The following is a 23,617-nucleotide window of genomic DNA, read 5'->3' on the forward strand; positions in this document are numbered from 1 at the left end:
TTTTTCTACCTTATTTTGATTAACGATGGTGTTGGAAATTCATTAATGAAACAACATAAAGAGGATTCTTCTTGCTAGAGAAAAAGACTGCCGTACTTTTCATCTTATATAGAAGCAGTCATAGCAGTAATTGGCTCCTGATATCTGGTATGTTTCATTTCTATATCCTGAGAACATTGAGCTCTGATCCTGCCAAAGAATAAATCAGAAAGAAGAGCCATGAGCACTTCAGGAAGTGTTTCCTCTCAGTTAATTGTCTCTGCAGCCAATTACCGCACCACTGCCATGGCAACGAGGGGGGACATTTTTAAAAGCGACACTGGCTTTGCTGCAGATTAAAAGTTCAAATAAAACATTTTACACTTCCTCCAGGCAGGACAGGCCGTCCAATAAAAGACAGAGATGAGAGAGATTTGTTGGTGTCCTGTGGCCAGAGCGTGTAATTAACATGAACATGAAGAGCAGGGCTTTAATGTACTCTCCTACTGTAAGCTCACACATGATCAGACCCTGTGAGGACAAGAAGATGAAGACAAATCACCCTCTAACCTTTTATATCGTCTACGTGGATCATTGATATCAATCCCATGAGTGTGTCTCACCCTCAGTGTAAGAAATAAATGATTTTTCTTTAATAAGTCGTGTTCAGCTGATAAAAAGTTTGCACATCTGCCTTAAACCAGAGCTGGGTCCACTCACCCACTCCACCCTGAGCTGAGTCCTTACTTCTCTGCTCCAACCTCATCTCAGACAGTCTACTTGTTCCCTCCTTTATGATCTGCACTTCACTGCTATCAGGTGTTGGCAGACTGTTGATGAAACTTAAAGCTCCTCTAAGGGTTTTTGGTTCTTTATTAAAACGACTAAACTCTGTCTTTCTTTCTTTCTTTCTTTCTTTCTTTCTTTCTTTCTTTCTTTCTTTCTTTCTTTCTTTCTTTCCCTTTTACTTTCAAGCTTACTTGCTTTGTCTGTTTTTCTTTTCTTTCTTTCTTTCTTTCTTTCTTTCTTTCTTTCTTTCTTTCTTTCTTTCTTTCTTTCTTTCTTTCTTTCTTTCTTTCTTTCCCTTTTACTTTCAAGCTGACTTGCTTTGTCTGTTTTTCTTTTTTTTTCTTTCTTTCTTTCTTTCTTTCTTTCTTTCTTTCTTTCTTTCTTTCTTTCTTTCTTTCTTTCTTTCTTTCCCTTTTACTTTCGAGCTGACTTGCTTTGTCTATTTTTCTTTCTTTCTTTCTTTCTTTCTTTCTTTCTTTCTTTCTTTCTTTCTTTCTTTCTTTCTTTCTTTCTTTCTTTCTTTCCCTTTTACTTTCAAGCTGACTTGCTTTGTCTGTTTTTCTTTTTTTTTCTTTCTTTCTTTTTTCTTTTGTGGCTTCTTGTTTCTGTTTTCTTTCTATTTTGTTTCTCTTTGTCTTTCTTTTTTTATTTTCTTTACTTCCTTATTTTTCATCTTGCTAGCTATGATCTTTGTAATTTTTTTCTCTTTCTTTCTCTCTCTTTCTTTTTTTTTTACCTTAGTTTAGTTTTTCTGTCTTTTTCAGTTTTTTTCTTTCTTTTTTGTGTCTTTCTTTATTTGACTTTCCTTTTTGTTTCCTTTACGTCTTACTTTCATAATTTCTGTCTTTCTCTCTGTTTCTTTCTTTTTTCTTTTTCTTTCCCTTTTTCTTGCGATCTCTTTGTCCTTTTTATGATTTTCTATGTTCTATTCTCTTTTTTCTCTGTCTTTCTTCTTTCTTTCTTTACGTGTTGTTTCTGTCTTCTTTTGTCTGTATTTCTTTCTTTGTCTTTGTCCTTCTTATTTTCTGTACTTCTTTTATTTTTTCTTTCTATTATTTTATTCTTTCTTTAATTTATTTCATTGTCTTTCTTTTCTGCTTTCAGTTTTTTGCCTTTTCCCCTTTTTCTTTCTTTTTTGTCTCTTTGTTTTATTTTCTTTTTCTTTCTTTTTCATTTTTTTCCGTCTTTTTGTCTTACTTTATAATTTTTTCTCCTCTCTCTTTTTTTCTTTCTTTCTTTTTGTCTTTTGCATTCCAAAATCCAACAGGCATGAGTTTCAAAAAAGTAATACTTAAACTCACTGTGTGAGAGGCACCAGTTACTACAGCTGTTTTTAAGAGGCAGAAGTTAGACTTTGTTGTAGCATTATGACCACAGGAGGCGCCAGAGTCCACACAGATTGAGAGTTTCTTATAGGAGCTTTAATGGGGGTCAGTTGTTGGAGTGTATTCACCTTAATTTTAGTTGGACTCTAACACTTGTGTGTCTGTGCATTCACAAGGGCAGAAACATCACAGATACCTGTGATGTAGTTTCGTAAATGTTAGACCAACACCACTCTGTCCTGTAGGAAAGATGCCAAGACCAGAGATATGAATAACAAGAAGTAGTTTAATTTCTTCAATGTTTATCTTTTTTCAGGATTTTATCAGCTGATCTCTGCTTAAGAATAAACGTTGTGATTTATCTCAACAAGCTGATAATAAAATCACAGGCTTTAAGAGATCGATTGAAATCAGTGTGTGATTTAATTGGACAGAGCCCAGAGATGAGTGGACAGTAGGAGCTGCCATCTCAACATCGATCCTGAGCTCCATGTCTTGATATTACATTTCTATTGATTTTCATGCTCTGTGTGGATGAATAAGCAATGAGAGGATGTTTTTATTACTAATTGTTTTCATTATATGTTTGTGTTACTTCCTGTTTCTTTTAACTGATTTGTAAATCAGGTTTTGTGTTTGATAGTACCAGTGGATGTCAGTTCAATCCTCATTAGACCTTGTTTATGTTGTGGCTGATAGCAGACTATAATTGATCTGATTGGAGGCTTCCACCCAGCCAGGCGTCACAGTCTGCCCACACATCAGCTGCCTCAGGCTGGGGGACTGACCTTCCTCTGGCCCCCACCGTGTCATTAGGCACCTGATAATCCCTTTGCTGGAGGCAGGAGGAAGTCAGGCACCAGGGGAGGAGAGGATGGGAGGCAGGAAGGGGGGTACTTATGCGCAGGTTAGACTGAGCTGCCTCATGTTTGCTGCTTTGATCAGCTGTCCTGTGTGTAATCAAACCAAGCAGGTCTGCAGGGGAACAACATCCTATCACATGAGAGGAGAAACTGTAGCCAGTGCAGCGATTCATGGAGCGAAAACCAACCAACAAAGCACAAAATCAACCTGATTCGTGTTGAATGGAGAGTTTTAACATCTTATAAATACTCTTGCGTTTTCTGTTCTACATAACACAGACATTATCATACCTCCAGTTAATACTGTAAACCTGAAGGAATATTATTATGTCCAAGCATCCACAAAAAAAAAACTGAAATCAAAAAGAAATGAATATTTTTTCATCTGTTTCTGAACACAAGACGATTTTAGGGCAAATACTCTTTTTTAGCTCTGATTTTGGTCTCCACCATCTCCTGAAGAACATTCCTGGTTCTTTTGATTCCATCAACTTGTCTTAAAATGTGTATTTCTACTATCCAGTGCCCCTGGTGTCAAAAGCAACAGCAAAGCCTATTTTAAAATTGATTATCCTTCTTCAGTCTTGATTTTTTTTTCTGCTGGGTGTTGATATCTTCCAGGCTCATAACAGCAATCAGAGTGATCCAAAACTTTAACGTTGAGAGCTTAGAAAATTTTAATGTAAGTCTCAAACTTGTCAATGTGTTATTTCAAAGAAGGGAGTATTCTGCTTTACCATATTTCAAGCATGAATATATAAAAAAAAAACAGTGCTAGATGTTTGTACTACACTAGCAAATTTTCAAGCAGCTACATGTTCATATGATGTAGAAATCCCTAAATCGGTCTTAAAACTGCTCAAAATGATCCAAACTCAATACAGGAGGTCCTCGACTTGGGTGGTTCTCCACTTACGTTATTTCAACTTAACTTTTCTTTAATAGAGAAGTTTTCAAAGTTACCCTGCCCTGTTTGTAAGCTCCTGCGACGCATACTAGTTTTTGACATGGAGTGTGTATGAATACTCAGCTACACAGTGGAACACAGTCATCAGCATCGTCCACTTTGTTTCGAATTGTGTCATAGTGTAGATTGTTTATTTCAACTGAAATGTCTATTATCATTGTCTATTGTTTCCCCATAATTATATGAAGGAATAATACATGTATTTGGATAGTTATTTAGGGTAAAAATCTGACTCATGCGGGTTATGACGTGTTGTAGGAACGGAATTCATTTGTAACTCAAGCACTGCCTGTATAGGCGAGACAATTTTATGTGTTGAGCACAGTTCGTACACAAAGCAATTAAAAGTGCTCTACAGCTATCTAAGTATCCAGAAAATTGTCAGGATCTGGATTGTACTTTTACATCCGTCAGAAGTTATCGTGACCTTGTCTTGTATTGTTTTGCAAAGCAATCTGACCATTTGCCGTGGAGTTATATACACATATGGTGAAAACAGCCCTATCTCACAATTATAGAGTCCTTTAAAAAAATCCTGGCTCCATATGGTGATCCGGATCGCCACCAAACTTTAATCACTTCTTTGTTATCCCATTTTTAACATTTCCTGAAAATTTCATCAAGATCTGTTAGTTACTTTTCAAGTTATGTTGATTTGCAGATTGCTAGCTCAAGAGACAGCAGCTGAAATGAAGTGCTTCAGACAGGTTGAGAACTGGCTCTCTAAAATACCAGTGTGAGAAAAATGTGGGGTTTTTTTGGAGCTGCAAATCATGTAAAGCTACTACAGTCGTACCAGAGGGACAGTATAAAGACTAGAAAAACCCACAACACCTCCTCTTTAAGCTAAGTGAAGCTAGACTTTGTTTCAGTTGATGACAAAAAATGTAAGAAAGGAGATTAAAACAGCCTTGATAGCTTTGGAGCTTTAGCTTCCTCCCCTTGATTCCTTCCTTTAACTCAGCTAAACATCGCCTTGTTGTCATATTTAAGACACTAAATCTTCTATCAGGGGAGTATGAGCTTATTTCCTAAAATGTCAAAGCATTCTTTTAACTTTGAAGCTGTTTCAGCAAATCAGAAAACTATATGATGAATGAGTCGCTCTCCGCTCTGGATGTTACACAGCCACAGTGTGGTGTATTGAATTACAATTTTGTAGCTCAGTGCTCTAGCAAACAGGAGTCCAATAGGAAATGTCATGGATTGAGCAATGGCACGATGCATATTGCAGAGAGTTATTAAACAGATTTAGTGTTTTGTTCCTGGAGCACCTGCATAGAAAATGACATTATAATCCAATTAGGCTTTAGATTAACCACTGCATTAACAGCAGCGAGGGCTTATCAGATCTATTAGGCTCTCTTTTCGACTTCAACAAAGGATGTAATTAATCATCCTATTTTCTATCGCAACTGATGTTGGAGGAGATGCATGTTCATTGAAAGCAAGCAGCTTCTTCCAGCAGCCTGTGAGTTATGAAGGCCAGAATGCAATGAGAGTCAATGATGTATCCAATCAATCGCTCTCTCCTACCCTTCCTGTTATAGATGACTGTGAAGGCAGCCGTTCAACACAATCTGATTGATATCAGCTCCCAGGGGAAATTGCCTCCGTCCATTGCCAAGTCTCGGGCTGACACTTGGTCACAAAGATAAAAAAAGGAGGGAAATAAAGTGCTGTGGCAGCATCCCTCCTGACCTGATTCTGCCTCCCGCCTGCTCTCCACGCTCTTCTGGGACCACTTGTCCCAGTTTTTATCTTCGGCCGGGAGATTTGTGATGGTTTGCTCACTCTGTCTTCTCCCTCTTTCTCTCCGAAATATAGACGTGAGGCGGAGGACAATCTATGAGTACCATCGTGTGGAGCTGACCAAAACGAGGATCACCAACTCTACAGCTGTGGAAATGTTCCCTTTGGCCAGTAAGAAGAGTTATTGAAGTATCCTTCAGCTCTCTAAATGTGTAGCATGTCTGTATATCATCTGAGTCCTTTTAAGATATAACTTGTTTATATTTTGACTGGTTTTGTCTTTTCTCCTCTACAGCTTGTCTGCAGTTCACCAGCTGCAGCACTTGCATCTCCTCACAGATCAACTTCAACTGTAGCTGGTGCCATCGGCTCAACAGGTTAGACTTTTTTTAAACACTTTATTCATATGACACATTCATGACTGCATCATTGTGTCTAAAAGCCCAGCTGAGCATCTTTAGGTAACTTTTTTATCTTAAAAACATTGACAGTATCCAGTTTACAACTTTGCTCGACATTTTTAAGCAGGAAGTTTGATTGAGAAGTAACTCAAGTCATGTCTCAAATTGTTTCAGGTCTTAAAAACAACAATCCTTATTTCAGCATTTTATCAAGTTAAACATTTGAGATCAGAAAAAAAAACTAATGTTAAAAAAAAAAAAATTAAGGGCAAGATCTTTGCCTGCAATAGTGGGAGGTATTCACTAAGCCAAACTACTCTCCAAGACATGTCAGGGTTTAAGAGTGGGTGTATTGCTTTCTCATATTTTTAACATGGACGTGACGTAACAATGCTGAATGTTCGTACTACCTGTGTTTTTAAACTTCTACAAATTCATATGTTGTAGAAATCCCTAAATCTGCCGTTAAACTGCTCAAAAAGTTATGTTCTCAAAATGACTCAAGACCTTATTGAAATTTCCTGAAGTGATGAGTTCATCACAGAAGGGCCTCAAACACCAGGGTCAAAAAGGGCTTCAGAGGGTTGGCCAATCAGAGGGAAGGGGGTTTGTGGAGCTGGGAGCCTTAAAGTGGCAGCAGCTTCGATCCAATAATAATAATAATAGTAAACTTTATTTATCACTTTCAAAACAGAGATACAAAGTGCTTTTCATCATAAAAACAAACAGTTAAAAGAAATAGAAGAGAAGTAAAAGAGGAATGTAAGGAAAAATTAAGTAAATTAAATATGTAAAAGGCTAAGAACCACCACCAAATAAAGGAAAGGAAAACATCCGTAAAAATAAAAACAGTAAGAGATTAAAACAATTAAAACAACAAAGGATAAAGGATTTTAAATCCTGCCCATGATACTGTCCAAAAAAAATGTTAAAAAATAAAATAAAAGCAGCATTATGACGATTAAAATATTCTCAGCTAAAATCTCTGATAAAAGCACATCTATAAAATGTGTTTTTACAAGAGATATAAAAGAGGAATGACATCTTCCCGAGATTTGCTGAAATGATCACGTCATTGCATGACTGGTTCATGACATCCTGGAGGAGTGGGTCTCAAACAGGTCTCACAGATGCTCCTCAAAAGGCCTCCAGAGGGCTGGCCAATCAGAGGGAAGAGGGTTTGTGGAACAGGGAGCCTTAAAGAGATACCAGCTAAAACAGATAGAGGCTGAAATAAGGGTTTTCTAAAACACCAGTGTGAGAAAGATAGGGATATTTATTTTATGGGGGTACCAAAGGAACAATTTAAAGTGTAAAAAAACAGCACAGTACCCCTCTTTAAACTTTGTGGTTTTGCATAACTTCATGTTCAACCCCACCCAAGTTCAGTTCACAGACTGTTTCAGTTATCAAAATGTTTAAGTAGTTGAAAAGAATGAAAGTCCACTTAGATTTAGACCGTCAACAGTGCAACATTTGCTGTTTAAATTCTGTCCTTATCCTGACTGAGAGTTTAGTTTCCCCCATTCAGACGGGACAGCAGCTTATTTTAAAAGCCATTCAGCTCACACCTGTTCTGTCAACCCTCTGCTCCTCTCCTTATCTCCCCCTTCCTGTCTCCTCGCACTTCAAACCAAAGTAAATATTTGAGTTGCTGAAGAAGTGTTAGCGTTTCTCCTCACAAATTCCTGTCAGCTGAAATGTGAGCTAAACTCGGTTTAGGAGTTTTTTTTTTAAGCTGAGAGAGTCGAAAAAGAAGCTGCTTGAGTGACATTCAAGAAAGTGTGAAGATGTGAGTCAGTGGATGTTTAATGCAGATGTCCTGATAAGTACAGAGAGGAGTTTTGGAGGTTGTTTAGAGGTAGTTGGTGTGACTCTTCTGTTTTGTTTGCGGCTGCACTTTGAGTGCCTTTTTTTACATCAAATATTAATCTGCCTCTTCTTTATTCTCAAGTCATCATTTATCCTGAGAATAATCTGGTGAAATGAGGATATGTGGTCCATTCTTTCTCCGTCTTTTGATATGTTTGGTTCTGACTCGTGTCACCCCTCTTCTGATCTTGAATTCTCTTGTTTTTGACAGAGACATGCTAATTTAAAGTGCTGCCACAGTAAAAAGTGCGTCTTCCTCTCAGACACGTCAGGACACCAAACAGACACTGTACGCCTGCAGCACTGATCTCATTAAGCGGCGTTTTAATTAGCCCTCTAACAGCGTTAATACCAGCCTGCTCAGCCACACTCTGCCCTCTGTACCCTTCAGCCACTTCCTTTAAAAACACCAAACATACTCTGAACACACGCTGATTAGAAAGCGTGGCGGCCTCTTGGCTGCTAGGGTTAATGAAAGATGCTGACATTTAAGAGAACAGCCCTAATGAACTTCTCTCATGTTGGAGTGCGGCGAAGGTGAGAGCGCTTTAAGCTCTGAACTACATCAGTATGTTGTGGCGGATGTGTGCAGATGGTGTTGCAGCAGGTTAATAAAGCACGGCAGAGTCCCGGGAGGCCGTGTGTGGCCGTGCAGCTCAACGCGGATGTGTTAAGAGGGAGGGAGGAATTAGATTTCTAAAGACGCACAGCTGGCGAGCCTCAAAGACGCGTCACTCTGGAGATTAATCACCATTAAAGAGGAAAATATTGAGATGACACTGTCTCTCAAGAAACTGTTATTATATACTTCCCTTCAAGACCTACCATTGTGCAGCTCTGCTAGGTTATATTCTTACATTTTTAGTGCAACTTTGTAGCGTATTCTTATTTGCTTTACATCAATAAAACCCTTGCAGCTAAAAAACACCTGATACGTCTGCAGTGTGACTCAGTCAAGACGCATCTTGACGTTGCATTTTCAGTCCAACAAGCAGCGTGACGACAGACAGATAGCTGGGGTCACGAGACCGAGGAGTTCCCACTTCCCACTGCTTTGATAAGCCTCTCTTCATTCATGTTGGGCTGTGAAACCTCAAACCTGTTGACTTCTGGTCTGGTTCTGCCCATTATGTCTGTTCTTCGTCGTAGTCAAGCTAAATACAAACAGATTTTGCCACGGTTTGTTTTATTTTGAAAGTCACTGGGTGTTTTTAGGTAGTTTCATGTTGTACTCGAGCTTGCCAACGCTGTACTTAGGCGTCACAGCTCAGCGTCTGTAAAAAATAGGATGGCCTACAACAGTACAACTATAACCTACAACATTCAAACTGGGCTCCTCCTACTTGGATCAGGGCCAGCGGCAGCACACACCCAATGCCTCTGACTGTGACTACTTGAACACACTCACTAGCCCAGCATCCACCTGTAGCATTGCATTTTTACGTGGGAGAGACTTGAGAGCCATGCACCCGACTTGGCATGTTAGCACAAGCTTGATTAGCGGGTGTTTGACATATACCTGGTTAGAATAGAATAGAATAGAATTAGAATAGAATAGAACTTTATTGTCATTGTAACAAGTACAACGAAATTGAAGTCACAGCAGCAATCAAGAAAACAACGCAAGAAAGTGTATAAAAAGTGCAAAAAGATCCATAAGAAAAGAGATGATGACAGCTTGTCCATCATTCTCCAGTTCAGCCGGCCTCCACCTCCACAGGGTCCAGGACTGAGCTTCTTCAGCAGTCTGTTCAGTCTCTGTTTCCTGGACTTTCCTGAACTTCAGCAGGTGAAGTTCTTCCAATGTGGCGTTGGTGTCTGATGTTAGCTCCGTTAGCCATGTCTGTGAATAGCATGATGCTACTCTGCCCTCTGGTATTCCCTCTGTTGCTGGGTTAGCACGGCTAGCTTGTTCATCTTATTGGAGATATTTCTTACGTTCCCAATAACGATGGATGAAAGGACAGGTCGATGTCGTCACCTCTTAGCTCACACCTGAGAACCAGCACGTTGTCCTCACCTCCTTCTCCTCACCTTGTGGAGAAACATCAGGCCTTGCACCAGTTAGCATTGACATGCTACAGGTTGCCAACAGCTGATTTCACATGTAAATAATGCAGCCATGGTTACATGTAGGATCTCCAGACAAACATAGGAGAAAAAGTAGTAAAAAATATTGCTGGAGCCACAAAAAGTTTGGTGTCCATGACCAAAAAATGAGCCATATAAAGTAAAGATCCACTCCAAATACAAAGATAACAAAAAAGAGACGACAAAAAATACAAGAAACATGAGGGATTGAAAAAGTACCAGAAAACCTAGAGAATGAGTTGTGCAGGGATTTAAAATGATGTCTGTTTTGGAAGGAAAAGAGTAAAACTGTACTCCTGAGGACATATGTTACAGTCAGCAATTTGCAGTTCCTGTGCAGCTGTGTAGCTCAACATGAAGTAGCTCTGACAGCTGTAAACTAGAAACTCAGCAGCAGCTAAAAGAAATTAAATAGCTGTAATGTGTTTATTATATGTTTGCACAAAACTGTTTCTCTTCCATGAATTTGAGTCAGCATTTCAAGTATGAAACCAAATGAAGAAATCTACTTGTGCTGTCATGACTGCAGAGGAACCAGAGGAGAAATACCCTCACTTATGGGTTAATTTATATTCACATAATGCCTCCACACACATATCTAATTAAAAGCACTTTGGCTTACAGCACTAGATGGCAACCAGCAGGGATGGATGCCATTCAGGAGAAACAAAACAGCAGCTCCCCATTGAGACAGGTTAGACCAGAGCTGCTCTGTGATATTGTTTTTCACTGTGCTCGGGAGCAGACGAGGGGAAAAGCAGAGGATTAAGAGGAAGAATCTGTCTCGGCTGATTGAACTGGTGAAGCATATTTTTTAGTGGGTGGGGTAAGCAGGAGAGGAGGGATGATTACAGAGGTGGAAAGATGAAATGGACTTCTGCACAAAAAGTCATTACCATAACAATGTGTTCAGGAAAGAGACTGAGCCTGCTGGGGATATCTGAGACTTCTCTGGACTCTGGCTTTAAAACAACTTCTCTTGATTGCGACGGTCATAAGTTTCCATTTGTGCTCACTCCACTCACAGCTTTTCAACTTCAGTTTACTTAACACAAGCTAGCGTGGGTGGTTTTCCCTTTCTGCATACTTCCTCTAATCCAGACACGATACAGTTTGTGCCAAAGGCCCAAGACTGAAAGTTCACCAGTGGGCGGGTTATAGTTTTGATCCCTTTACAGCATGAAGGATTAGTAGGTGCTGCCTTGAATTACTGTCTGCCGTTTGAGGTTATTAAAAGTCCTGGACTGCGATACACAGCTGACTCAAAATCCCACTTTTCCCAAGACCCATGACCCGATGAACTTCTCCTCACAGATCCTACGTCTTCATATTGCACAAAGCTGCTCCTTCCTCAGAGGGAGGCAGGGAGTGGGAGGTGCAGATGCTGAATCCCAGCTTGTATCTGAGAAAAAAAAAGGATTGTTATATAAAGTGATTATTCATTTTTGGCTTCTAGGAGCTGGTTCACAAAACTCAGTGTTTGTGAAAGGGCTGGTTCACCAATTTTCACTCATAAAGATGCGCTTTGCCTCTGAACCGTCTGGGACTTTGAATTCTATCTGTAAGCCAACCACAGGAAAGCAAATCTGTGAGCTCATTCTTTATTTTGTTTTGGAGGATTCATCTGGACCCCCATTTCATTTTAACAAATATGAGTTCAAGCTCTTAGGTCAGGCCTATCATGACTGTTTATTACCTGTGAGGCTGGTTCAACTGCTGCTTTTAAACAGTGTAAACAACTTCGACTGAGATTGAAAGTGATGTAAAATATATATCTTTTCGTGTCTACTAGATTCTGTATGAGTGCTACCTGCTTAGCCTTGTGGCCTAACTGTAGGTCTCACATTTTGTTGCTTGTGTGTGCTGTCTTGTGGCATTAAGACTCAAAAACTTTAAATAAACTGTTGAAATTGATAACGAAATTATGTTCTTGCCACCTGATGTCCAACTATGGAGTTTTGGTGCATGAAACTGTCTAGTTAGCTGCTGTATTTGGCGAGCTAATAGCAAGGTCTGCTTCACAGTTAGCAAGTGAACTGGAAAGCTAATGATTTTAATTTGAAAGTTGTGCAAATATCTAGTTGCCCCATCACAATTTTGCAGTTCTTAAGCATAAACCGGAACAGTAAGCTGCAATATTTTGCTGGCTAGCTGCTATGCCTTGCTAGCTAATAGCAAAGTCTTCTTCACTCTTAGCAATTGATTCGTAGAAGTGACCTGAACTTCCACATTCATAGTGTAGAAGTTCTTAAACAGGAATCTGTGAAGCAAGCTGCTATAATTCGCTAGCTAGCTGCTGTACCTTACTAGCTACATGCTTATCAAATGAGATATAGAAGCTAACTTTTTTATTTATTATTTTTATTGTTATTACTTTTATTATTATCTAAGGGGTTGTTATAACCTTGTTTACCCAAGCCATATCTTAGCAGTCTTGAAGTATGACACATGACAGCTAGCTGCTACAGTTTGCTAGCTAATGGTCAAGTGTGCTTGACCCAAAGTATGTGATTAGTAGAAGCTAGCAATACATTTTTTGTCGGATGCAGAGAAGAAAAGCTTGTTTGCCCGGTCATATATTAGGTATCTAAAATCTGAAACTATAAAGCTAGCTGCTACATTTTTAGCCTGTCTTCTAACCATTTTCAGGGTAAAACACTCATTTGGCACCAAGAGGAAAAAAGGTGCATCTTGTTTCTTTTTAGAGAGAAAGAGAGAAAGTGCTATCACAGCCAGAGATGTAACAGGTTTATCCTATTATCAGATACACAACAAGCAAGGGAAAACCTACAACTTGTCTTAGCAGCTAGCTTAAAAAGGAAAATCTAACAACCAGCATAGTTTCAGGAACTGTTGGCTAAAATCGTGACAAAAACAAGCTATTCTAACAGATTAAACAAACAGAAAAACTAACCTAGTCTCAGTTAAAATCAGTTTATCCCCACTGCAAGCAAAAGTGCTAAAATTAGTAGTAATTTACTGGCTAACAGTAAAGTGTGCTAGTGTGAACCAAAGTGAGCGATATGTCGAAGTTAACTAATTCATTTCCATTTGGTTTAATCTTGTTTGCCCATATCCCTCATCTTGTTTTATGTTTGTGTAGTTCTGTCTTATGAATACCATAGCTCTCTATTACTACTATTTGCTAATGTTTGTCTGACCATGAGCAAGTGAAAAGCTAGCAGAACACATACATTTTTTGTTTGATTTATTTTTATCAGTTTCTCTTGTTATGGCCCCATATGATTCTCTTGATTTACTGGAATAATGTTTGGAAGATAAAAAACAGATTAAAGTCTCAAAGAGGCTAAGAAGTAAATTTAGGAAAATAAAATCTGCCAATCAAGGCATTGAATTTTTATAGGGCACATTTTTGGTGCTTTCAATTGACCTTTGAACTTTGGTTTGTTTTCTCTGTCTCAAGGTGCTCTAGTGGCTTCGACCGCCATCGGCAGGATTGGGTGGACAACAGTTGTCCAGATGAGGTAAACAATGAAGACCGCAATTGAACACAACTTGAATCTTCTGATTGAGTTCACTGAATTAACGGTTCTTTGTTTCATCGTCTAGACCAAGGACAAGATGTGTGACATCCTCGACACAACACACCTCTACCCCTTCACCACCACCATCGCCACCAAAACAACATCCAGGAGCAAAGAGTCCACAGCAGACAGGAGCTGGCCCTCCACCTCGCACCCTCCCACTAGCGCACCGACTGAAGGTAAAGCTGGATTGAAGCCTTGCTGCATAGTTTCACTGAGCTCAGAGCTTCTTAGTGATGGATGTTCTGTTCTGGCTGTAGGTAAATGAAGTGAATTAGCTGGAACTGATTTTTATTGGTATTGATGTGTTTCCTCTTTAAAAACATGCAGAAGACACTTTTGTGTTTTGGAGGAGGCATAAATATGTTCTGAAAATCCTCACTTAAGCAAAAAAAAAAATTCAGACCAGATGGTGGGCAGTGGAGCGAAGCACAGCAGCTGTGTTTGTACTGAGTTTTTAACAACGCAGATTGAAATAGAGCAAATCTAACCGGTTCAAAATAAAGCACAAACCTGTGCTCACGTCAGTCGGCTAATCCTGAATCATTGTTTTCCAAAACCTTTCATTTCTTAAATCTTCTCAGATGATGGATTTCTTGAGGTGTGAAAAAAATTATCGTCATGCTTTTCTTCTTAATCTCTTTTGGGTTTAATTTGAAGCTTATTCTTTCACAGGGAGGTCAAAGGAAGGAAACCTTTGTATTTAAAGGCTAAATGTTTTAATTAGAAATTAGACTGAGCGCTGACTTTGTAGCAGTGATTAGAAAATGACTTTGAAATCAGTTTGAGAAGAAAATTCACCTCCTGATTCAAACACTGAGGCTCTTACAGAGCAAGAATTGCTATTCTTTCTCTCACTCAGTGAAGGTCTTTGAGGTCAAATTTCATGTATATTACTTTTGAACACGTTGAAAGGAAAGAAGCTTCAAAAGTCAGGTACTCACAGGACAAAAAAAACCCACTATGACTTTTTTTTGTCTTTCAGAAAATGTTGTAACATTGTGAAGTTTATGTTGAAGATATGGGCCGTAATCACATGCAGCGTTTGTTGATTGGACTTACTCACAGATCAACCGGGACTAGACTCTTAACACATCCTCAACAAAAACAAACAAATTACAGGAGAATATAGGCATATCACAGCAGTAAAAGAACAAAAAAAAGTTGGGCCATGAAAAATACTTTCTTCTGACAAATTATGAGATTACAGTCAAAATTGTACCTAAGATGCTATAAGGAGGATCTGTTTTAATTGAACTGCCTCTGAATCTGTCAGTCGAGAAGAGGTCACTTTTACTTTTACTATTTCTTTGTTCAATACAATTTTTTACCAGATACACGCAGAGGTAAGGTATTTATCAGTACAGTTACGTGACAACAGGTAAATGTGGTGAGTTTGTACCATATGTCAGTAGCTAGCTATATGGAGTGCCACTAGCAGCCCAGTGCTCCAACATATCTGTAGGCTAACATGACAACAAGCTAACTGCTGCATGACGGCGGCTATCGGCTATGACGGGCTTATCACAAACAGCTTAGCCCTTTTAGCATTTAGCTCAGGCTGTATCACTCTCCTGTAAGGCTTTCTTCTACTCTTCTGTGCTTTAGGTTATAGGCTCCCGTGTCCACCACCACTACAAAATTAATCACAGAAATCGAGACTTTAAAAGAAAAAGGCCAAAAGAGCAGAAGACAGCTAACGCGAGAGTGATACAGCCCAAGCTAAAACAAGAGCTAAAGGCTAAAACACAAGCTAGACTGTGATAATGTTCTTTCTAACCCACATGCAGCAATCTTACTAAAGTGGTCTGTCCAAACTTGAGTCTAGAGTGAGGTTACGTTAGCTCTGCTTGGAAGATGACTGGCAGGACACAACCAGGATTCACTAACGTTACACATTACGGACATGTCTTAGCTGCACTAAATATGGACAGCTACTACACTACATACAAATTGACAGTGTTTACTTGTTGTCATGTTAGCCTACAGATATGTCTGAGCTCCGGGCTGCCGATGGCACTACATGAAGCCAGCTACGACAACATTTGCTTAAAGTTATGTTTCAAACCGTAGCGCTATGTAACTGTACTGATAAATACATGACCTCTGTGCGTTTTATCCGGTAAAAAGTTGCCTTGAATGATCTCCATTTAATTCCGAAAACAAAACACTCACCTCACCAAAAGAAATTTGTGACAATGTGTGCGAGACTCCGGGCCAGAAGGTGAGGAGGCAGTTCAATTAAAACAGATCCTCCTCATAGCATCTTAAAGACATGTTGTGCTGCGATAATTACTCATTAATGCAGAGAATGTGTCTGAATCCAAGGCTGAAAACAGCCCCAAAACATCTAATATTTATTCTGTGTCTGGAAAAATCCACACAGCCTTTGTTTGCAAAGAAACAGGCATGTATAATGATTTTTTAATCACAGTTTTGTTCCCATAAGAAAAAACTGGCTTCACTCTGAGGTCATGGTTTAGAAGTAGTGATGGACAAAAATACCCTCATCACCCTTTGGGAATCAAACTCATTCATGACATCTGAAGATAGAACATCTAGAAAATGTACTTCCATGGAGTTTTAATCTTATAATCCAGGGTGGATAAGAGTTCAAGTCAAACATATTTAACTTGTCTTTCGTTGAACTGCTTCAGTTCAGCTCACTGACACCCTTCCCATCAAAGTCAGGAGTCATGCTCTTTTGATACTGCTTGTAAAACACTGAGCACATGACTCCCTGAACCCCGGCAGGAGGCTAACCCACACCATACTGCTGCATAATCTCACAGAGATCTGATGCAAATCCTCTCTGAAAGCCACAGACTGCAGACTTCTGCCCGGGACAGGAAAATGGCCAAGGTGTCCTTTAAAGTTTGTTTACTTCTAGTTTTTTTCTTCCTCTTTCCCTTGGAGATGTAAAAGTTATGATGAGTCTGTAAGATTTATGCTTCCACATTTCCCTTTTTATGGCTTTTTGGGAACTTATTTGAGCAGACAGACGTTTAGTCTCGATCAGCTGAAGACGTGTGGTGTTAGAGGACAAAGAAATGATAAAGCCACTCACCTACTGTCATCAGAAGTGAATGTGGAGTCAGCCCAAAGTGGACACCTGAGGTACTGCAGATTTCCACTCTAAATGTTTCTCAAAAGAGAAAAGCTTTTACTCCCAGTAGCTGACCTTATTCTCTATCACACCCTCATTAATCATGTCAGAGGAGGCCAGTGGAGACAGACTCTCTGCTGCAGGTGTGGTGCGCGATGAGCTGCTCTGCTGAGGGAAGGTACAGTGTGAAAACTGGTCAGCTGTGAGCCAAAACATGACAAGCCACCCTGGAGATCACACCAGGTCACTGCTGAAGACGTGACAGAGAAACTAAAATAAAAAAAGTGTGTGCAGGAGGTCAGGAGGTCTCTCTGTGGTATTTGTGACACAGTCGATGTAGAGAAACCCCTCCTCACGTACAGCGGAAAGTCTCAAGTCCCGTCCTGTCTCTTCAGCTGCAGGGGTCAGAGGTCATGTGAGAAAGCGGGCTGGGTGGCTCGCCGGCTTTCTGGCAACCTGCAGCTGGACGGACTTGTGAGTAGAAATGTATATATGTGCGTGTGTGTGTGTGTGTGTGTGAATGTGTGCGTGTGTGTGATGGTGGGAATGAGTTAACAAATCTTAGCATTTAGCATTCTCTCTGTTGACATTAAACCAAACATCAGAGGAAACCAAGTCGGCACAAGCTAATTGATCGTAAAACAACAGTCCTTTAATAACACACCTCCCTTTACAAAAGTCCGGATTGAAAAATTTTAGAAGAAAACTTGCTGTGTTAACTTTTTACCTTTTTATAATCTTTATGTGGTCATGCTCCTGGGTGGAGTTTATAGCTTTAGTGTGAGCTTTTTTATGCGTTTACAGCCTGATATAAAACACAGTTCTGGACTTTATGGCTCATTTCTTAATGCATAAAAACTCCACAAGAGTGTTTTTAAATTTAATTTTTAAGCAAATTCATTTTGATACCATGAAGGCTTAGGGTTATAAATTTGTGATTTTGAGAATAAGTTGTATCTGTTTTTCAGGAGGTGAAGCACAAACTCTTTTGAGTTTACACTGATTAGAAGCTATGTTTATGTGGCTTCATAACCACAATGGGTGGCACCACCAGGGGTCTGCAGCCTCTACTTTCTTAGAGCCATTTTGCCTCAGCTCAGCTGAATGAAAGTCATTCAAGAGCCGCAAAATATACTTCATCTTCACAATAAGTTGGCAAAGTAAAAATCTAGTGAATAATTATCAAAACAAGAATTGAAAAAAAAATGAAATGAAAAAATATGCCAAAAAAAAGTGCAAACATTTTGAAATGTCAAAATATGCCGAACCTAAATTATGCAATTTCTAAATTTTGCTTTATTTTTTTCAAAAAAAATTTGTAAAAAAATTGTAAAAAGATATCTAAAAACTGCAAATTAAGTTAAAAATTTGATTTAAATAAAAACTTCAAAAATTTGCAAAATCTCCCCCCTTTTCAAAATTTGAGAAAATGTAAAAAAAAAAAAAAATTGGAGTAAAAAAAAATTCCAAAAAAAAAAAAAAATTTACAAAAATGTAGAGGCTTTATTGCAGGAGGTTATACATATTTTGTACAACACAATGTTAAACTGTGAATTGTTTAGTGTCTGTGTTGTTATCAGTTATACCCTTTGGAAGAAAAAAAAATTAAAAATTGTCTATTAGTTATATTTTTAAAGCTACAAGGAGCCACTGCAAAGGAGTCTAGGAGCCACATGAGGCTGTAGAGCCACAGGTTGCAGACCCCTGAGTTAGACAAAAGAATTTGGTCTAGAAATGTGAAACTTATGCTAAGATCTGCTGCTACTCAAGTGTCCACTTGAAGCTGGGTGCAGGACAAGGGGCAACATCTGGTTTGGAAAGGTGCTAAAAGTAGCTGTTCATCAAGGATCCGATTGAGGCTGGCTGCAGAAAGACCAGGAACCATGTACTCACCCAGCCAAAAAAGCAGAATTAAAAAGCATATTTACAACCTGGTTCAAAAAACAGCTTGGGCCTGAAGTGATAATTCTGCTATCGGCACACGGTATGGTTGTGAATTTTTTTTTTTTTTAGCTTGGCAGTTTAGACAGTATTAGGATCATCTGGTTGTCCAATCAGAGACACAGCTCAGCTCACGTGACTGACAGGCGCCCTATAGCTGTTAGAAAGGAAGCTCAAAGCCCACCTAATACAGTATCTAACATGGCTGCTTCCACAGATTGGCTTCATTTCACAGTTTCAGGAACAGACGGCAATGTCACAGAGACTACATCCATGTTTTATACAGTCTGTGGTGCAGTAACATCGCAAACTACATACTCAGACACACACACCAAGCCAAAAAAGATTTCACAGCAAAAATAAACAGGTTTATGTTTAAACTGTCAGTGGTTTTACACATTACACCGGGAATATACTGGCTGCGTGTTCAGTCTGGCACCATGACGGTTGGAGTCACATGACTGAGGAGTTCCTGTGCTTCCCACTCCATCCATGGATGATCCTCCCCTCATTCATGTTGGGCTGTAAACCCTCAAACCTGTTCACCCCTGGCTCATTATGTTGGTTTGTTGTGAGAATCAAGCTCAATGCGATCTGGTTTTGACACAGTCTGTTTGAAATTAAAAGTCACGGGGTGTTTTTTGGTGATTTTCGAGCACAACTTCCTGTCCTGCTTGATCCACTTTTCGTAAATTGACGCGTCCACATAGCTACACGCAACGAAATCCAGTGTAAGTCGACACATGAACTTGAATAGAAACCTATCTGATCTGGTGCCATAGCAGAAAACTTCTGTTCTTCTGTCCCACCAACTATTTCTACTCAGACCATAAACACAAATACTTTTTTTTAACAACTTTCACTTCATACTTTGGGTTTAGTTTTTAAAGGTTCAAACCATTCTTTCTTTTTGACGTGATTCTGCTTTTAACACTATTTGCAGTCCTGCTCTTTTTCAGACTTTGCCTAACCCAACAGCATGGTGTATTATTAACAAAAGTATCCAGTTTACACTGAAAATAAAACACTCTGAACATTTCCGACTTGCAAATCAAATCTCATGCTGGATATGCATATTTACAGTATTTATGTGTGTGAAATAAACAGACCCAGACAGTTGCTGTGCCTTGTTCCCCTGATAGCTACAGCAGACCTTAGCTCTCTTTTCCTCAGGCAGCGACCATGATCAATATTTATGATTCTCCCTACGACTGGGGCTGAGATTTTTGGGGCTGTCGCTTACACTACGACGTCTCATTTAATGATTCATTTCAGACACCAAAAACGTGGCTGCATTGGCCTTTTTGTGAATCGGTATGGAAATTTCTTTTGAGTATCATAGTTCAGTGAAATGTATCTGGTGGTGAATGTGCTGAATTTACATAATGTGAATCCTGTGGTGTGTGTAAACGCCTGCTAGCCTTGGAGGAGAAGTGGGTCACGCTGCATTTCCATATTTCACATGTATAGTTAACCCCAGACAGCTTTTAGGAGCTGAATTATGCATGCATGGACTATTATATTCAAAGCATTAATTTTTAATCCAATCTAAAGTGTGGTAAATATCACGGTGCAAGGAAAATGAGCCTCCTAATGAATGAAGCTTGATTTCTCCAGGGAGTTTTTGAGACTGTCAGAGGTTAAAAAACAAACTACAAAGAGAAATAGTGATTAATTTGTCTGACGCTGGAATATCTCTTTCTCTATTTGTCTCCAGATGACACCAAGATCGCCCTGCATCTCAGAGACAACCAAGGTAAGTCCCATCTTCCACCTCGTAAAAGTAGAGTGTCTGCCTCCTCTTTAACTCCCAGATTTTTTATAGAGGAGCTGGTTACCAGCAGACACTGTCTAATGGGATTACCTAATTAAGTTTTTCCAAGGTGTTTGGGTCCAAGAACAACAAATTCAGTTTTGTCCGAGTTTAGCAATCAGACATTTCTACTCATCAAGGGCCCATATGCACATCCAGTCATTTCACAAACTGGACCTTTTACAGTAACTTACCTTTATGGAACGGCCCATTTAGCTCTAGCGTCAGCCACATGTACGGGCTACAAATTCAAAATGTGCATATGTACTCCGCATAATCCACGGTTAAAACTGAAAAATGTTGAGGCGCAGATGGCCTAGAAGTTTAGGTCGTGCCACAAGGTTTACTCACAAGTGAGTGGCCCGGGTTCGAGTCCAGTCTGTGGCCTGTTTCCCGCATGTCACTCCCCACTCTTGTCCCCTTTCCAGCTCTATCCACTGTCTTCACCTCTGTCATTAAAGGAATGAAAATCCCATAAAAGAACTTAAAAAAAAAGCTGTGTCTTTCAAATCTGAGTCTGCTGTATATCTCAACATCGTCATTCTTTTCCAAATGATTTAATCCGTAAATATATCTGTTATCTTCGCATAATTTGTCTTGAATAGTAATGCATGAGCACTGCCACCATTTTTAAAACAGCCCGACTGGTATTCCTGCTGTTAGTGCCTGTAATGGTGGGGTGTACTACCATTTAATTTAATGCTCTGTTGGGGCGCTAACCTGGCTTATGCACAGTGCTTAACGTTTTTTTTTTATCATTAGTCTAAATAGTAGGGGTGGGAGAAAAAAATTTGAAAATAAATATATCAAGATTTTGTGTTTGAGGATATCAAAATCGAGATTCTTTGTCAAAAAACTGTTTGTTTTCTATGAATTCAAATTCTTCATTTCAGTCTTTGTTTATAAGCTAGATTGGAAAAAAGTGACCACTTTTCTCTAGCAGAGGCTGAAATTTCCCATACAATGTGCATTGTATGGGAAAATACACTGATATAGCCTGTGGACATTATCATCATCATATAACTTTTTCACATGGTCTGGTGTTAAAACTACAAACTTAAAATTGGAAAAATCTTAAATATTGGAGAATCGCAATTTAAAAAAGATCAGCACTCCAAGAATTGTAATAGAATCAAATTGCTAGATTAGCATTTCATCCCAGCCCTGATAGCTGGTTTATTTTCATTGCTAATGGCTGGACATGCATGCCTACCCTGGTTTTTACATCTTCAAGGCATGCTTCAATTTTTGTTAATTGATCGATTTCCTCTGGCTTCACTGACAGATACAACTGTGTACATCACAGTATTTTGTCATAATAGTACCCAGAAGAGGCATAAACAAAATCAAAAGAAGTGGGCCAAGCACTGACCCTTGTGGAACGCCATAACTAATGCTGATGATTTACACATTTATAACGCCATAAAATAACGTCAAAGTTAGTTTAAAAATGTTTTTATTTTACCTAAGTTTACAAAATTAGAAAAGCCTAAAGTTGACAGAACATAATTCTGAGTGTCATCTGCATATAAAGGAATGGAGAATGTTATATTAATACTGGTATGGGATCACATCAGTGACGGCTGATGCCAAAGCCCAGGTGTTGGAATTGGTATCAGGATAGTTGGCGTTTCTACAAATACTAATTTATCATGAGTTAACATCAAATTATCAAATAATTTCAAGGACTCACTCTCAGTAAATATACCACAGCAGTCAGAACTCAGCATTCCTCTTAAACTAAATACCTCATGCCTCAGTTACCATACTAATATATGCAAAACATCCACACACTCTGAAAATGCTTCCATCTCTATTCGTTTCATTTCCTGCTTGAGAGGAAATGGAAATCAGCCTCTTCTATCATACCTCCGTTACACAAACGCTGCATGTCTCTCATCACTTGGCACACTGGGGCTGGCACCTCAAACTGTGAGGATATCTCTCCTTTTCATGCATTTAACCTTTTTTCACACAGTGTACCTGGTTATAATGATACCTTAGCACGAGCAGTAAAGATGAGGAAGGCATGGAGATTATCATACTAAGAGAAGGAGACGTATAAAAGTTAAAAGTCTGACTCTTACAAGACTAAACACACAGGTTTGATTTAGACTTGTTCAATATGTTGCTTCATTTTTCCACCTGTGGAGCTGTACCATGGTGAGGCCATTAAACCCACACATAAGGGCTGAGATGAGGAATAACAGACACAAACTGCCCTTTTCCTAGAGTTTATACCTAACACCTCCAGCCCTCCGAGTCCCTACACAGTCTGAGTTATGGCTCTGCCTTGGTGGTATTGTTACTTTTCTAAAACCCCATTAGCCATGTTCAGCTCTTCTGTTAGCACTGATGTATAGCTTAAAGGTAGAGGTTCTTGGCTCATTTGTCTTTGTGTTAAGAGCTCTAATGTATTTACTGTGTGGAGGAGCTCTGCTGTCCATTAGTGTTGCACTGGACTTTGGTTTTCGGAGGTCATACAAACAAAACTAATGGAGAATAAGTCTTGGGTGCTTCTTAGAAGATGATATTGTACCACTACGACAAATTAAGTAACAATTCCATTATCCCAATATCATTCGTCCTATCAAGTTTATTCCTCTATTTCAGACGAGTCTCAGTTTCACTGTAAATATTAAGTTAGACTGAGGCTCCTCTTTGGCTTTCCAGAGTGGTATGATTCTTAAAACTAACCCTTTTTTGTTAATTAGCCCTTATTGATGGGTTTTGAGTATGTTGAGATCATCTCAAGGAAAATTTGTGAAAGTGTCCTCTTTACGATGTTTGTTTTTTCAAATGGAGATGGATGTTGTTGCTGACATGTTCCAGGAAACTTATTCCTGATTGGCTGTCTTGACACATCTGAAGACTGAATGTGTCACAGTGGCACGTCAAAGGGTCCTCTAAGTTACTTTACCGAGGCGTCAGAGGATACAACAGTAGCATTCCTGTGGCCCAACATGCCACATGAGTCTTTGCATGTCAGTTGATTTAATACAGTAATACACTGTTAGATGATAGTATGTTGTTACAACACCATGAATAACTGCCTAAAGTGATTGAAAAAACATACACATTGATTCTTGGAACTATTTTGGAAAGTTGGTGATGGTTGTATTATTTATGTGGTGCTACCTGTGCAAGGTAGTTGGCCATTACTAGGCAACAGT

General features: G+C 39.2%; 1 protein-coding gene across 2 annotated transcripts in view; it reads left to right on the forward strand.

Annotated features, from left to right (window-relative positions):
* Window positions 1-23,617, forward strand: part of plxdc2b (plexin domain containing 2b) — a 120,553-nt gene that overhangs the window by 88,569 nt on the left and 8,367 nt on the right. For both annotated transcript variants that reach the window (XM_074693804.1, XM_074693803.1), the window contains exons 8-12: window positions 5,751-5,846; window positions 5,971-6,052; window positions 13,464-13,524; window positions 13,610-13,763; window positions 20,349-20,387. In XM_074693804.1, the coding sequence (XP_074549905.1) occupies window positions 5,751-5,846; window positions 5,971-6,052; window positions 13,464-13,524; window positions 13,610-13,763; window positions 20,349-20,387 (432 nt within the window). The remainder of the gene's footprint in view (window positions 1-5,750; window positions 5,847-5,970; window positions 6,053-13,463; window positions 13,525-13,609; window positions 13,764-20,348; window positions 20,388-23,617) is intronic.

Source organism: Halichoeres trimaculatus, unplaced genomic scaffold (genome assembly GCF_033239565.1).
Source record: "Halichoeres trimaculatus isolate MK-OKI-2021-1 unplaced genomic scaffold, fHalTri1.1 fHalTri1_scaffold_18, whole genome shotgun sequence".
In the NCBI taxonomy this organism is placed as follows: domain Eukaryota; kingdom Metazoa; phylum Chordata; class Actinopteri; order Labriformes; family Labridae; genus Halichoeres; species Halichoeres trimaculatus.